General features: G+C 35.9%; 3 protein-coding genes across 3 annotated transcripts; all 3 read left to right on the forward strand.

Moving 5' to 3' along the window:
- Window positions 1-2,921: 2,921 nt before the first annotated feature.
- On the forward strand, window positions 2,922-4,073 carry LOC110737208 (pentatricopeptide repeat-containing protein At1g63080, mitochondrial-like). Its single transcript, XM_021917578.1, has 3 exons — window positions 2,922-3,120; window positions 3,191-3,282; window positions 3,441-4,073. The coding sequence occupies exons 1-3, from the start codon at window positions 2,922-2,924 to the stop codon at window positions 4,071-4,073; spliced, it is 924 nt and encodes a 307-aa protein (XP_021773270.1).
- Window positions 4,074-5,683: 1,610 nt separating this feature from the next.
- LOC110736423 (seipin-1-like) lies at window positions 5,684-8,261 on the forward strand. The gene is made up of 2 exons (XM_021916641.1): window positions 5,684-6,249; window positions 7,383-8,261. Exons 1-2 carry the CDS (start codon window positions 5,707-5,709, stop codon window positions 8,067-8,069), a joined length of 1,230 nt encoding a protein of 409 aa, XP_021772333.1. The 5' UTR covers window positions 5,684-5,706; the 3' UTR covers window positions 8,070-8,261.
- A 1,855-nt stretch (window positions 8,262-10,116) lies between these two features.
- On the forward strand, window positions 10,117-15,583 carry LOC110737209 (probable WRKY transcription factor 2). The gene is made up of 7 exons (XM_021917579.1): window positions 10,117-10,723; window positions 11,008-11,038; window positions 11,531-11,704; window positions 12,265-12,398; window positions 12,583-13,386; window positions 13,465-13,623; window positions 13,785-15,583. Exons 1-7 carry the CDS (start codon window positions 10,221-10,223, stop codon window positions 14,473-14,475), a joined length of 2,496 nt encoding a protein of 831 aa, XP_021773271.1. The 5' UTR covers window positions 10,117-10,220; the 3' UTR covers window positions 14,476-15,583.

Consider the following 15,583-nt stretch of genomic DNA (forward strand, 5'->3'; position numbering starts at 1 on the left):
CTCAAGTCATTTTTTTTTTAAACTCTAGATTCATTCTTAGCGTACGATCTCCTCTTGTTATGACTGTTGGGGATGTGATAGATTTTATAGAAAGATAATATTTGTCACGTATTTAAGATGTAATTGTACATATTTTGTATACCATATGAAATGAAAAGTAAGTTGAAGGGATAACTTAAGCTTATTGGTGTTTAATCTAACTTGTCATTTCGCATATTAAAAAAAATTGTTGGCCAACTACAAAAATGACACTTAGGGTATGTTTTATTCATATGATTTTCACTTATCTGAACTAATCTAAACTTAACTTAACTTATTTGAACTTATCTAAACTTAACTTATCTGAAGTTATTAAAACTTATTTTAGTTGTAATTTGAACTAGAGTAACCCTTATCAAAACTTATTTTTCCTAAACTGAACTTATTTGAACTTAACTTATCTAAACTTATATTAACTTAACTAAATTTATTAAACCTGAAATAAGTGAAAATAAGATGAATAGAATAGACCCTTAAATTAGCCATAGTACATTGCATGGTCAGAGTTTTGAATTAGACCAATTTAATGTGAGCTCTTCTAATTCAACATCTAAGTCAATGAAAATTTCATTATGGACTCGTATGGTACACTTGGTAACAAATAACTACTTTTTATTGCAGAAAGTACAAGTTGCAAACATATTACAGCATAAAGAAACAATTTAGTTCTTATTTTTTTCATCTTTCAAGTAATAAATATTTCTTTATAAAGTGATTCTGTAATAAATGTATCAAATTGTGAGAAGAAATAAGGAATTTCTGACTTACTACCTCTAAAAAAAGTCATTTGTGACTTACTACCGCTAAAAAAAAAGTTGTTAATTACTACTCTTAAAATTGATTAATTCTAGCAACTACTACCTTTTTTCCTAATCAGCCTACTTAACCACTTAATGACATCATTATTCGACCAAATTGTAATAAGTGGCTTTTAAACCTTGATTAATTAACTAAACCCTCTCACCACCTCCATACCACCATTGCACCACCTCCGGCAGCCCCCTTACCACCTCCGGCGGCTCCCGTACCGTGAAACCCATCACAGTTTCCACCACTTCTCCGTCCCCCCCCCCACCACGAAACCCATCCCTCTCCCGTTCCTCCACAGCCAAACTCACCTCCGTCACGTGGCTGAGCTGTTTTGGGGGGTTAGGGAAAGAAAAAGGGTGGTAATCGGGGTTAGGGACAGCGGATGGGATGGGTTCTAAGGTTTGGGGCAAGGGGAGGGGCAATAATTGCAGTGGGCGAGTAGGATGTAGGTGGATTTCGTGGTGGAGAAATGGAAGAGGGCTGGTTTCGCGGTGGGGGAACGAGAGGAGGGGTGGATTTTGCGGCGGATGAGTAAGAGGGGGTGGATTTGGTGGTGGATGAGCTGTCGGAGGTGGTAAAGGGGCTGCCGGAGGTGGTGCAAGGTAATTTATTAAGTGTTAAGAGCTACAAATTGCAATTTGACCAAATAATGATGTCATTAAGAGATTAAGTAGGCTGATTAGGAAAAAAGTTAGTAGTTTCCATAATTAATTAGTTTTAGGGGTATTAATTAACAACTCTTTTTTTTAGGGGTAGTAATTCACAAAGGCTCCCTTTTGGAGGTAGTAATTAACAAATTTTCCTAGAAATAAATATGAATGTTAATCTCGGAGATAAACCTGAAAATGTTCCTTTTATTGTACCAACGACTTTTCAGTTAATGAAAATTAGAACAATGACTATTGAGTAGGCCGATTGTCCACTTGATAGACAAATATTGTATGTATGAACTACGAAGTACGGTATACGAGTACAATATATCAGGGTATAGGATTTCAAGATGGAGTGATTTACTAAAGTTTTTACTTTTTTTTTTTTTTTTTGACAAGAAGAAAAAGGATTTCATTAATAAAAGATAGTCAAACGACACTTACAAACAATTCCTAGGAAATTTAAAATTCAACACAAATACAAATCACTTTAAAACTAGTTCTATCGCACATTCATCCAACAACTTTTGTTAAATATGGATTCTATAAATATTGATTTAGTTACAAAAAATGTCATGCCGATTAGGATATTTTGCTGATTTTTTACAAAAATATCACTAGATAAACTATTTTTGATTATCACCATGATTAACTAAACTCCCTCGTTTTATTCCCGTGAGTTCCGACTGATGTCAGTTGTTAGTTTGTTACCCTCCAATTTCCGTCTTTCTTGTTTGGGAAATTACAGAAATTGCAGCAACACCTTAAACTCTGCTTCACTGGAGAACAAAAGACTAAGAAGATGATTAAAGCTCTGCGTTTTAATGGAGGTACCTCTCATTTCCCACCTTTTTCCCTAATTTCATCCCTCTTTCCTTTTCAATTCCGAAATTTTTCCAGTAAAAGGATTATTCCAATTGATGATCGTCTTCTGTTAGAGAACACTGCAAATTAGGGTTTTCCGATCTCAGATTTCCCCTATCCCTCTTCAATTGATCTCTTTGCGTCCTCTTCCTTCTGTCATCCTTTTCACTCAGCTATTCACTGCCATTTCCAAATTGAAACGCCTTCGTCCTCACTCCACCATTATTAATCTCGTCGGGCAGCTTGAATTACGGGGTATTCGATACGATAGGCATTCGTTAGGTATTCTTGCTAATTGCTACTGTCATTTAGGCCGCGTTGATTTCGGGTTTTCTATCATGGCTAAATCCCTTAAACTTGGTTATCCCCCTAATGACTATACCTTTAGCACCTTAATCAATGGTTATATCATTAATTATAAGCTCCCTCAAGCTGCTCAATTGTTGAATAAGATTGTTAAGCTTTTGTTTCCAACCCGAGATAGTTACATATGGTGCTATTTTCAAAGGCCTTTGTAGGATCGGCGACAATGCCAGTGCTCTCACTTTGCTTACCAAAATGCAGTCTCGAGGTAATTGTAAGCCTGGTATTGTCATATACAACACAATTATTGATAGTCTTTGTAAGGACAGGTTATTACAACAAGCTATCAATCTGTTCTCCGCAATGAAAATCGAGGGCATTCAACCCGATGTTGTCACTTATACCTCCTTGGTTCGAGGCTTCTACAATTCTGGATTCAGGGAAGAGGCTAAGGGTGTGTTGACTGAGATTTTAAAGACCAGATGTTAAGACCTATAACATGCTGGTTGACATGTTTTGTAAAGACGGGCTTGTTGTGGAAGCGGAAGCAATTTTAAGACACATGACTGACAAAGGTGTAGCTCCTGACATCACAGTGCTTTACTTGATGGTTATTGTTTGCGTGGTCAAATGAGAGATGCAAAAAAGCTACTTGATATCATGGCCCAAAATGGTTGTGAGCCTAATCTAGTAAGTTTTAGTTCTATTATCTAAGGATATGTCAAACTCAAAAACATTGACAAGGCTCTTACTATATTACAAAATATGTTTCAGAAAGGTATAACACCAGATGTTGTTACCTATAACACTCTTATTGATGGCTTGTGTAAGACCAATAGACTTACACTTGCACGCGAGTTGTTTACAGATATGCAAGCTCATGGAGTTACTCCTGATGTTTTCACATATAATTCATTGCTTGATTGCCTGTGCAAAAGTGCACAACTTGATGAGGCAGTGGCATTACTTGAAGATATGGAGGATACAGGTATTAAGCCTGATATTGTCACTTACAATATCCTTATAGACAGCTTGTGTAAGGCCGGGCAGCTTGAAGATGCAGCAAATTTCTTCTCTAATCTTGTGATAAAGGGTTTGCAGCCTAGTTTTAGAACATACAATATATTGGTAAAAGGTTTCTGTAAGAAAGGGCTCATGAATGAAGCTACTCAATTATTGAGTAAAATGGCAAAAGATGATTGTTTTCCCAATGGTATTACCTATAATATAATTATCGGAGGATATATTCTCAGTAATGACTTCACAAAGGCTTTGTACTATCGTGATCTAATGGTAAGCAAGGGGTTTGAAGCTGATGCAGACACTTTCGCATTATTTGTTGATCTGTTGTCTTCTGAAAACTTGAGTGACTCGTCCAAGGGATTGCTTCAGAAGTTTATCAAATGAATAGGTAGTGCAAGTTTTCTAGGCTTTGAGCTTGTGGACCTTGGATATCAAACTAATTGCTGGGTGAATTGAGTTCTTTAAAACTTTGAATCGAGTTCTTAGAAGAGAGCTAACAGTCGGTTTACAATGATCTGTCATCCACGTCTCTGATGTGTTTGCTTTGACAAAGATTGGGTTGCATAGCTGTATGCAGCTTAATAGTATTGTAAATGTACAGAAACTTTAGCTTTAGTGTTACCACTGATACAATTGGTTATCATAGTAGTATACAGAGTAGTATAGACAGTGTTGTATCTTTGAGGGCGTGTCCAACACCGTGTTTCAGAGATTGATACTCTGGTATGATCCTTGGTTTATAACATGAGAACATTGATTCCATGCTGATTATTTCTTATGAATTATGACATTTTGAAGAGTTTGAATATCTTAAGCTACCGAGAGTCTTAAGAGCACTAGGATCGGAAGAACTTAATAACAAAGAACACCAGTAAAAAAATAACCCTGGTAATTTGACTTGAAACCAATGCTTTTATACATTTTTTTTCCCCTTATCTGTAGATGTTCGACCAGATTAGGTGTCAGTATTTTTTTGGATTCTCTTGCTGTTGATTAGTGAGCTTCCCATTGTGTATGAGGTTATTATGATGATAATTGATTATGGATTACTGCAGTTGTGGAATGATACTTGTAATATTTTTCTTTGAACAAAAAATAAATTCAACCAAAATCTCAATTATTAAGGTTGGCTGTTACTTTCAGTGATAAAATACAATTAGTTAGAAATAAAAACCACAAGTAAAAAAGACCCCCATATTCAGGTCTTTTGCAGGAGTTGCAATTGTTCATTTCTCTCTGAAAGCTGCTTTTACAACATAGGGTATAATGAAGGGAACAAAGGATACTACAGAGTAACACAGAAGGGGGCATCAGAAAATTTGTAAAAGTAGTTAAAACAGCAGACACTCAGATTTTATCAAGAAACTACATCTTCCATTTAATAAAGATCCATTATGAAGTGAGGAAGAATAGTATTAAGAGATCCTCACCTCCTAATGTATCACAGTTGAGAGGATTTAATAAACCGTGTAACGTCAAGGTTACTAGGTGAATCCCCGGTCAACTACACCAAACAGGCTTTGTAAATAATGATGATATGAGTTATGATTCAATTTTGAAATACACCCAATGTGACCTTACTAAATCCGATGCCGTATTCAAATTGATACGTTGCTCTATACTTAGAGTTGACAATCTCTGACACGATATGAGAACACGATCGAAAACCGACATGATACGAATACGAAATTATTGTGAGAAAACACGAAATTGACACGGCATGAAATTAACCCAAACACGACTCGTTCAATTAAAATGGTCAGATTATGCAATTAAGAGTGGAATAAGCATGACTTACATACTTAGACTTAACAAGTTGGAAATGTGGGAAGGAACACATAATTCCTAACGTCCATCCCCCATGTGTAAGAAAAGACACATGTCAATGATTCACTGTTTCTTTCCTCTTACCACCGCTCTTCTCCACCTCCTTCTTCCTTAATTATCAGTTATCACTCTCTACTTTTCCTCTTTCCTTCTCTCTCCTCTGCAATTAAGCTCAAATCCTGCAACAAAAATGGCAATGGAAGAAGGAGGATTAGGAAGAATAATAGAAGTAACCAACTGGTTTCCAAAACTAGTCGAAACCCAAGTTGACTTAATCGCTACTACCCTCACCTCAATCGTTACCACCTTCCATTACCCTTCATTTTCTCTCTCCTCAACCACCTTCTTCAAACACCCTCATGCTAACAATACCGACTCCCTCGACGGGAGTTCGACTCGTGCTCAAATTCATACTCAATCTCAGCAGTTGTTTCAAAAAGTGGGGTATGGGCTGCTTGGTGCGTTGTACACAGCGACGGTGTTGACTTTGTTAATGGCGGTTGCGGTGGTTATTGGGGTGGCGATGGTTAATTTTTGGGTGGAGCAACCATTGGTGGTTAGAGAGAAGTTGTATTTTGATTACGCTGATGTAAACCCTTCAGCGGTGTTTTTGTTTGGTGGTTATAGAATGGGTAAACATGGTGGCGGTGTTCCGGTTGGTCATACGTTTCATGTTTCGGTTTTGTTTTCGGTTCCTGATTCTGATTATAACCGTGGTATTGGTAATTTTCAGGTAAATTTTGTTGATGGTTTATTTACTAAGAATTAATCTTTCTTGTGATTTATGTCTTGTTGCATTATATTGTATATAAAGATTATAATTAGATATAAAAATAATTTACATTTAAGAATATATATGAACACATTATTTACAATCAATAATTGAAATAGTCAAAAGAAAATTATTTAAGGAATGCATATTAATGAAATCTGAAGAAAAAAAGATATATATTATATAATTAGCACCAATGTCATCAAAATTATTATTTTAGCTTCCAACCATTGACAGTTTCTATAGTAGTTTGTGGAAGCATCTATTTGATTTTTTTAGTCAAAATTCATAAATAGTTTTCAAATTAATAAAAGTAGAGTAGTTCAGCTTTAAAAAAAATAAAAAATAAAGATGATGTCATTAAAGCATTTAGGCGGTAATTTTTTTTACGAGAAAGCGACATGTGTACAAATTTAGAGAAAGCTAATATCAGTATGTTTTGTTTTAGTAATAGTTAATAGATTGAAAATAATGTACTTCATATTAGCTAGTTTAGGTAGGAAAGTCGAACTAAAATATACGGGTGCCAATGACTTATGTTTGAGATTCATGATTGTAGTGTACCGTTTACTTTTATAGTCGGTTAGATTAGTTGGTAAAATGTTAGGGTGTATATGCGGAAATGTGGATCCCAACATCTAAGCTAAGTTGGTAAATTCTCAAGGGTGGTACGATAGTACCTAAAGTCTAATACTCCGTAGTAGAATTGAATCTTGTCTATATCATTATTGATTTTGAATTCTGATATATCAATGCAAAATTAGATGGAAAAGATTAGGCTGAAATGTAAAATTAAAATGACAAAACTAGGTTATATTGGTTATTTGTAGCACTTAATAGATTGTGTTGGTTTGGTTAGAAATTGCATGTCTTAGTTAAATTGTTGAAACAAGAACACACCTAGATTTGAGATAATGGATACATTGTGCTAGTTAATGATTGGAGTATAGCATCATAATTTGAGCCTCAGCCATTTGATTCGCCCAGATTTATGTGTGGCTTTAATTCGATTCTGATCTAGCAATTGGGTGTATGTATTAATCCATTGTCTAATAGCCGTTATTGGTTCTGGTCAATCACTTCTTTGTCAACAGATAATGGCTGAAGTTGTGGCAACTAACGGGAAACTTATAGCACGGTCAAGCCAACCATCAATGCTACAATTCCATAGCTATCCTATTAGACTAATGCGCACCTTCATATTGGGTCTCCCTATATTGCTTGGATTCTCACACGAGACTCAGACAATTAAGGTGCAAATGCTGCGGTACAAGGAAGACAACCATTTGAGAACGGACGCTGTCAAGATTACGCTCATACCTCGAGCTGGGACTCTATACCTACCTCAATTGTACGAGGCTGAGATCCTAATGCACTCCAAGTTGCCTAGAGTGAAAGAGTTTGTTCACAATTGGAAATGGACTTTCTATGTGTGGACTTCAATGTACGTCTACGCCGTGATGCTTATGCTGCTCCTTTGGTTCTTCAGAGACCTATTGGCTTTCCCGATATTAAGAGGGATTGATCGTATAGAAAGAAGAGAACTAGGGGTTCTCGAAAGAGAAGAGAAACCAAAAGCGAGAGGAAGGGAGTTCTCGGAAACACTTAGAAAATGGCAGCAATATAGAAGGAAGAGGAAGTCCGCTCTTTTGAGTAGGAGTGCTTTTATGGACAATGTTGGTTCGACTTCTGCCTCAAGTTATACTGTAAACAAAGACGATTTTGAGCCTACCATCGAAGAAGTTGTTGGTGACTCGGAATCGGTGTGCATAGAAGGTTAGAAATACGCATGTTTTGCTAATGATTTAGCTTCCTTGTGGCGAGTTTTGTATTATATTTGTTGGACAATGTAGGGTGTACTCGCTAGAATTGATGATATTATATTTGTTCGACAATGTAGGGTGCCAATGGTGGATGATTTTTCTGCTTGAAGCAAGTCAAATGATATTTTTTTTTGAAAATTCTATTATGATAATGGTTCATGTAGAATTAATGAAATAGTGGGTTGGGCTGAGTTAGGTTTTAGTACAAAAAGTCATGTCAAAAACTCATTAACTTGGGTCGAACTTTTCCAATTAAAACGGGCTTTTTTGAACAAAAATGTTGCTTTGGGGTCAAAAACGTGTTTATTGAGCTACCCAAACATGTTTATTTACAAACTCGACCCTTTTAGTCGGGTCGGGTCAAGACTATCAAGCGGGTCGGGTCAAGACTATCAATGATTATATTCGTCAAAAATGTAGTTATGATTAGTTGGTACCTAGAACACTAGGACACAAGTAAATTACATTAAGCAATCTAATAAAAAGGAGGGTACAACTGGTACAAGGCGTACAACAAGAGTACAGAGTTAGTAATCCACGGACCACAGGTAACAAATTTGCTTATCCGATGCTAAAGGGAATCTACACCTTTTTTTGTAATTCAATCTTGTCAAAAAAAATTTTTGTCCTTTAAATGCAATTGCCAAATGTTATGGAAGTATCTTTTACAAAAATTATAATTCATATAAAATTTTACCTTGATTATTTTATTTATAGTAATTAACGACTCTATTTGTATAGCTAAAATGTTTTGAAAGTATCTTTTGGTAAGTTGGACATACATCATAATTCATATGAAAATTTACCTTGATCATAGTAATTAATGACTCTACAAGCATAACTAAAATGTTTTGAAACTACGGAGTATATCTTTTGGTAACTCAAACATACATCATAATTCATATAAAAATTTGTCTTAATCATAGTAAACCGTATATGTTAAATCACCACCTAGCACTCAAATTTTGTTATGATTATTATGTTCTTGTACTTCATAATCAATTAAAATAAAAGTGATAATAATATCCAGTATAGCATGATATATAATTAATTAATCATTTATAATAATCGAAGCCGTTATCTTATTCGCTAAAAATTAGAGCTTGTGATAAACATTAGTAACAACTCATATCATTATTTAAGCTAAATTTAGAAACTAATATCTCCAATGTAAGGTAATCTTTTTATCTTAGATTTAAATACAACTATTTTTTTGGTGCAAATAATATTTTAATTTAACAAACTAATATTTTAACAAACGTTATTAATATATGAAAATAAAATTACAACATATCAGTAGAATATTGCACGTTTTACTCAAAAAAAAAAAAGAAAAAAGAGAAAAGGTATGATATTGCACGTGTGATTAGCGTAGCTTCACACAAATGATAAGGCGTGACAAATTTCCGATAAAAATCCGCCATCAAATTTTGAAAAATAAAAATAAAAAAGCATTTTAGCTTAATTTTCGATTAGCTTAAAACTGAAAGAAAAAAAAAAAAAAAAACAAAAAAAAAAACACTAAAACCCTTTAAAATTTCCTTATTTATATGGCCTATGGAACTCGGAAAATCAATTTCGATGCTCGAAAAACTTAATATAAGTGGTCAATTACTTCGTTTAATTTTCTTCATTTTCAAAAATTAGATTTCTAAAAAAATAAATTACTAGTGATATATTTTCTGTAATTGTTGGATGAAAGTTTAAATTTCTGAAAATCACAATTGATGAACTCAAATCTCCGATCTTTCACGAAATTCGAGGAAGAATTTTGGAGGAAAATTGGAGCTTCAGTGAGGTATAATTCAGTAAGATTTATAGGGTTTTTCGAATGATTTCAGTTTATATTTTGTAATTCAAAGTATGAATGAAATTCAGGGTTCTGGAGAATAATATTGATGGAAAATGGCTGTAATTTTCTGAATATTCATCTCCAAAAAGTAATTAATTGACTGTAAATCTATAATAAGCATAATTAATTTATTAATTTTTTATTTTTAAATTTTGTTGGTAATCTGGGAACAGGAAATGATAATCTTTGAGCAAGGGAATTGAAATGAATTGGTTTAGGAGCAGGAAATTTGAACTTATTGATACTGGAAACGTAATATGTTATTAATGGAAAATAGTGAAGAAGAATTAGAGGAATGGAGGGATATAATGATGAGTTCTAAGGGTATATTCTCAGGTTTTGGACCTGAGAAATGTGGATGCAAATCAATTGATGAGTTTTTAAATGGTGGGGAGGGTAGTTTTGGGTGTGATGATGGTCTTGAGACATCAGTCGAAAAATCGTTGAAATTCGACAATGGATCGAATTCCTTGATGGGGGTTGATGATAATTCTAGTGTGATTAAGACTGGTGTGAGCATAGCTCAGAGGAGGGCGAATAAGCGTGGTTTAAATGCTTCCAAGCTTTGTTCCCCTCGGGTTAGGACTAATAGCTTGTGGCCTTATTCGAGTGAATCTTGCTCGCCTTATGTTACAGTGTCAACCAATATTAGTCCGAGGACATTGCTTGAGTCTCCGATGTTGCTGCCAAATTCACAGGTGTTTTCTCTTGGCTATTTACCTTCAAGTATATGGATGATGTTGTCATTGCTGAATTGTTGGTTGATTGATTGATTGAATGTGATGTTTGTTAAGATTTGGTTTTTAGTGTGAGGAAGACTTTTATTCAGAATGATTCATGTACTTGCATATATGGAAGTGCTTAGATATAATGGCGCGACAGAACTGCATGTTGAATGTGATGATTGTTAAGATTTGGTTTGTAGTGTGAGGAAGACTTTAATTCAGAAAGATTCATGTACTTTGCATATATGGAAGTGCTTTGATATAATGGCGCGACAGAACTGCATGTTAAATGTGATGTTTGTTAAGATTTGGTTTGTAGTGTGAGGAAGACTTTTATTCAGAATGATTATGTACTTGCATATATGGAAGTGCTGAGATATACCGGTGCGACAGAACTACATTGTCTGATATATACTACCGGCATATAGTTTTAATATTCTTGCATATTGATGCGACAGAACTACATTGTCTGATGCCAGGGAAAGATATAGGGGAAGTGTTACTTATAAGTTTTGACCATATCGTTCGATGTGATGCTGATTAAGTACTTTGAGGTGGCTTAAAAGAACCAAGTGATGAAAATGTAAGAGGTATAATTTTAGATAGCAAATTATTTGTTTGAGTTAGAATTGCAAAGGGTGTACCATATTAGAACTTGATATGCACAGAAGTAACACCTGTTAAAAGCAATTCTTAATGTGAAAAAAGAAAAGAAAAGAGTGAGATTTATTATTCTAATTATTGAGCTACATATGACTTTACGCTTCTTTTGTGTTACATATAATCAACAATATTAATATGCTCAAGCAATGATGCCAGTTCCTTTCTCTTTGATCCTGTAGTTATCACCAACAACAGGAAGTTTTGCTTCACGCCCTCTTGATGGAGACGGTCAAATGTTGATTTCAGCATCATCTGTGGATGCAGACAAGGGTAGTGATGGTAGCTCTTCTGCCTTGTTTAAGCCTCATACTGAAACTACTTCTTTGTCCGATTTTCATGATGTTAATAATCAGGTATTCTTGCAATGTTTATTGTGGCTCAATTAGCACCATGGTTTCTAGTCTGTCTTATGCCATATCTAACTAGTGGATTTCTTAATGTTACTCTGCTGTATGAGTTCCCTTATCAGCTATACATTTGTCTTGATCTTCTTTGTTTTTTTCTCGAGAGAGGATAGAGAGGAGCCGAGGGGCATAGGGTAGCATAGTAGAAAGCATCTGAATTGTTAATTCACTCATCAGTCATCACTACGCTGTAGCAAAAGTACGGAAATAGAGTGCTTGCTGCCAGCAAAACATGATTTCATATGCATATATTCTATGAACCATCGCATTTTGTATAATCATGTGATTCATTATAGTTTGACCGGAAGTGGGAAGTATCATAACTTCTTAGTATATATTCACCAAAATGCTTTTTTGAAGGGTTTTATAGAAACCTGACAGAATTATACTTGATGTGCTACTAGTTAACTTTTTGTAATGAGATTTTACTTTCTTATGGGGTAAATAATTCATTGTTCTTTTATTTATTAATGTAATTATACTGGGGTAGGTTAATTGATTCATAATAGTGCCTTAGCTTGCGTACCTTAGTAAGGGTCAAATTGGATGTATCTTCTCTTTTATCAGAGGTAAATCTGCTTGGATCCACTCCCATTGCCCTACCACAGGGAGGAGCTTCTTTATCTGTGGTTTTGATCTTTTGGTACTAGTGATAATTTGGTAACTAAATGTGTATTGAGAGTTATGAGCTTGACTGATTTGTTCCTTAATGCTACACTTGTTTCACCTGCTTGACTCAGGGTTTGGTAGCTAATAATACTGCCAATCTCTAAACTCTAAACAATCCTCACTGGACTCTCCATTTTCTGAGCGGTTGTGTAAAGAAGTTGGAACAATCAATCATGTATTCATGATGCTGGGCCTGCTGGCTCACCCCCTGATTTTTTTTTTTTTTTTTTTTTTTTTTTGAATGACCTCAAATCTTGTCTTGTCTATTTTCAGTCATGTGACTCAAACATTGTATCCTGTTTCCAGATGCTGCATAAAAATGGGTCTTCCATGGGAGATGATTCTAGAATCCATGATTCTTTGGATGGAAACCAGAATGGAATATATTCTCACCCTGGAACTTCAAGAACAGCAGAAGATGGTTACAATTGGAGAAAATATGGACAGAAACAGGTCAAGGGTAGTGAATATCCTCGGAGCTACTATAAGTGTACCTATCCAAACTGTCCAGTGAAAAAGAAGGTTGAACGCTCTCATGATGGCCAGATTACAGAGATCATCTATAAGAATGCACATAATCATCCAAAGCCTCAACCTTCTCGGAAGTCAACATTGGGCTCATTACCATTCAATGAGACAGCAGATCTAGGTGATGGCAGTGGTTTGTGTATGAAAGTTAACAATGGCCCAGTCTGGAGAAGTATACAATCTGGATATAAAGATGTTACCGGGTCAGACTGGAGGATTGATGGCTTGGAGACATCACCAACATCTGCTTTGACTGAAGTTTCTGATCCACTTTCAACCACTCAAGGGAAACCAATGGGTGTGCTGGGATCAGCAGGAACACCAGAATTTTCATCAGCGATGGTTAGTCATGAGGATGATGAAGAAGATGCTACTGCTCAAGGACGCTTTTTGATTGAGCACGAAGGTGAAAATGGATCCGACTTGAAAAGAAGGTACAATATTGGTTGTTTTGGCTTTGCTCTTTAACTCCATATAATATCACAATAGTAAATTTTTTTGCATCTTGTCAGGAAGAAAGATGGCTATTTTGCCGAGACAACTTTAGGTTCTAGGGCTGTCCGTGAACCAAAAGTTGTTTTCGAGACAGAGACCGACGCAGATATACTTGAAGATGGGTATCGCTGGCGCAAGTATGGACAAAAGGTTGTCAAGGGAAATCCAAATCCAAGGTACCTCTAGACCCTTTTTTCCTCCCTCTCTCTACTCTCATCTCTTTCTGCCACTGATTTATGCCACTGATTTATTTTCTATGGAGTTTGTTGAGGCAAATAGATGCAATATACCTAGAACTGAATATTTCATGCACTGAAAATATTGTGTTGGTGAGTAGGAGCTACTACAAATGTACAACTCCTGGATGCACTGTCAGGAAACATGTGGAGAGGTCCTCTCGGAGTCTGAGGTTTATCCTAGTGACGTACGAAGGGAAGCACAACCATGAGGTGCCAGCTGCTAGAAACAGTGCTCATGCAAATTCAGGCAGTGGAAGTTTGACTGCAGCTGCAACTAGTACCCAGCCATCCCTAGCATTACCAAGAAATTCTCATCTCCCTAAGCCTGAACCTCATGCTCAAGATCTTCCCCTTCATTTTAATACAAATATTGGTTGCAGTAATGACATCTTCAGATCAAAATATATTTGCAATCTAGGTGCCGGAACCCCTCCGTATTACCCAATCAAACTCCCTGCCTTGCCAAACACCACTCCATATGGTCCTTTTGGTTTGAGTACAAACCATCCAGCTTATGCCAATAATATGGTACCTGCCATCCCTGAACTTTCCTTCCCACCTCCATTAGCGTTTCCCTGCTCGATTGCCAGTTGTTGCAATCCTGATAGATCCCATTCTACAGTTCCATCCTTATATGCAGGACAGCAACTTGATGAGAGTGATGTCAAATTCTTAAGGCCTAAGCAGGAGCAGAAGGATGACTCATTCGAAACAGACATGAATAGCTTTGACCATACAAATGTTTCATCTTCGACATACAACCATGTCTTGGGAAATTTCGGGTCTTAACTATTTTTCTAGGCTTCTGCAACTTGGTCAGCAAATAAGGTCTGTTAGTTTTTTTCATGGCTTTAAGTATTCCTTTTTTTGTTGCCTGATGTGCTCTAAGTTCTTGTCTCACCCATTTTCACTTTTATTCACAGGAGTAAAGATGCTGGATTGATCATTTTCTTCTATCTGTCTGGTGGCTGAACATTCCTATTTCCGCCTTCAGTTTTAGATACTCAATTGAAAAATTTTCAGAGCTGCCATCTTGATGGGAAGACGGATTTTGGAGCTGAACATTCCTATTTCCCGCCTTCAGTCTTAGATACTCACCTGAAAATTTTTGCAGCTGCCATCTTGATGGGAAGACGGATTTTGGAGCTGAACATTCCTACTTCCCGCCGTCAGTTTTAGATACTCAACTGGAAAATGTCGGAGCTGCCTTCTTGATGGGAAGACGGATTTTGGAGCTGAATATTCCTACTTCCCGCCTTCAGTTTTAGATGCTCAACTGGAAAATTTCGGAGCTGCCATCTTGATGGGAAGACGGATTTTGGAATGAAGGAGCTGATAAAGCAACAATCTTCACGTTCAATTTTGATTGAGACATATAAATGTGATTCCTACATCCTATCTCCCTCTGCATTTGAAGCTTTTTTTCTAAATTTTTTTTATTCTGTTCTCACCTTCTCGTTGCCTTCTATGTTTCCTTTCCATCTATAGCTACCAAGCAACAGAACACTCTTCAGAGATATTACCAGAGCCTTGAAATGGGTGCATCAGTCAAGCCATACACGTGGGGCTTCTATTTAGGTGTTAGTCGAAGCTTAGTTATGGCTCGATGGCTCGATCCCTATCATTTGGAAGCTATAAAATGTGATCTATGGAGTAGTATCTACTATATTGTTAGATACTACATCGATATTGCAAATCCTTGTTATGTAAGAACTCTGAATTGGGATTGAGTATTGCTTCTTCTCCAGTTATAGTCTTGTAAATAAGTCTTTTATACGGTTGGGAATTAACAGGTAAAGGTAGTGGTGAAGCTATGTGAAAGATCAAACAATATGTTTTTTTTTTTACGCTTCTTCCTCTTGCCATCTTTTTCTCAACATGAGCAATATCACATAAT

The sequence above is a fragment of the Chenopodium quinoa genome, unplaced genomic scaffold, assembly GCF_001683475.1.
Source record: "Chenopodium quinoa cultivar QQ74 unplaced genomic scaffold, ASM168347v1, whole genome shotgun sequence".
Taxonomy (NCBI): Eukaryota; Viridiplantae; Streptophyta; class Magnoliopsida; order Caryophyllales; family Amaranthaceae; genus Chenopodium; species Chenopodium quinoa.

Coding starts and splice junctions, on each gene's coding strand:
- LOC110737208 (XM_021917578.1), top strand. CDS start 2,922: ATGCAGTCTCGAGGTAATTGTAAGCCTGGTATTGTCATATACAACACA. Junction 3,121..3,190: donor ATTCAGGGAAGAGGCTAAGG/GTGTGTTGACTG, acceptor TGTTTTGTAAAG/ACGGGCTTGTTGTGGAAGCG. Junction 3,283..3,440: donor TGCTTTACTTGATGGTTATT/GTTTGCGTGGTC, acceptor AATATGTTTCAG/AAAGGTATAACACCAGATGT.
- LOC110736423 (XM_021916641.1), top strand. CDS start 5,707: ATGGCAATGGAAGAAGGAGGATTAGGAAGAATAATAGAAGTAACCAAC. Junction 6,250..7,382: donor GTGGTATTGGTAATTTTCAG/GTAAATTTTGTT, acceptor CTTTGTCAACAG/ATAATGGCTGAAGTTGTGGC.
- LOC110737209 (XM_021917579.1), top strand. CDS start 10,221: ATGTTATTAATGGAAAATAGTGAAGAAGAATTAGAGGAATGGAGGGAT. Junction 10,724..11,007: donor TTGTCATTGCTGAATTGTTG/GTTGATTGATTG, acceptor TTTGGTTTGTAG/TGTGAGGAAGACTTTTATTC. Junction 13,387..13,464: donor GGATCCGACTTGAAAAGAAG/GTACAATATTGG, acceptor GCATCTTGTCAG/GAAGAAAGATGGCTATTTTG.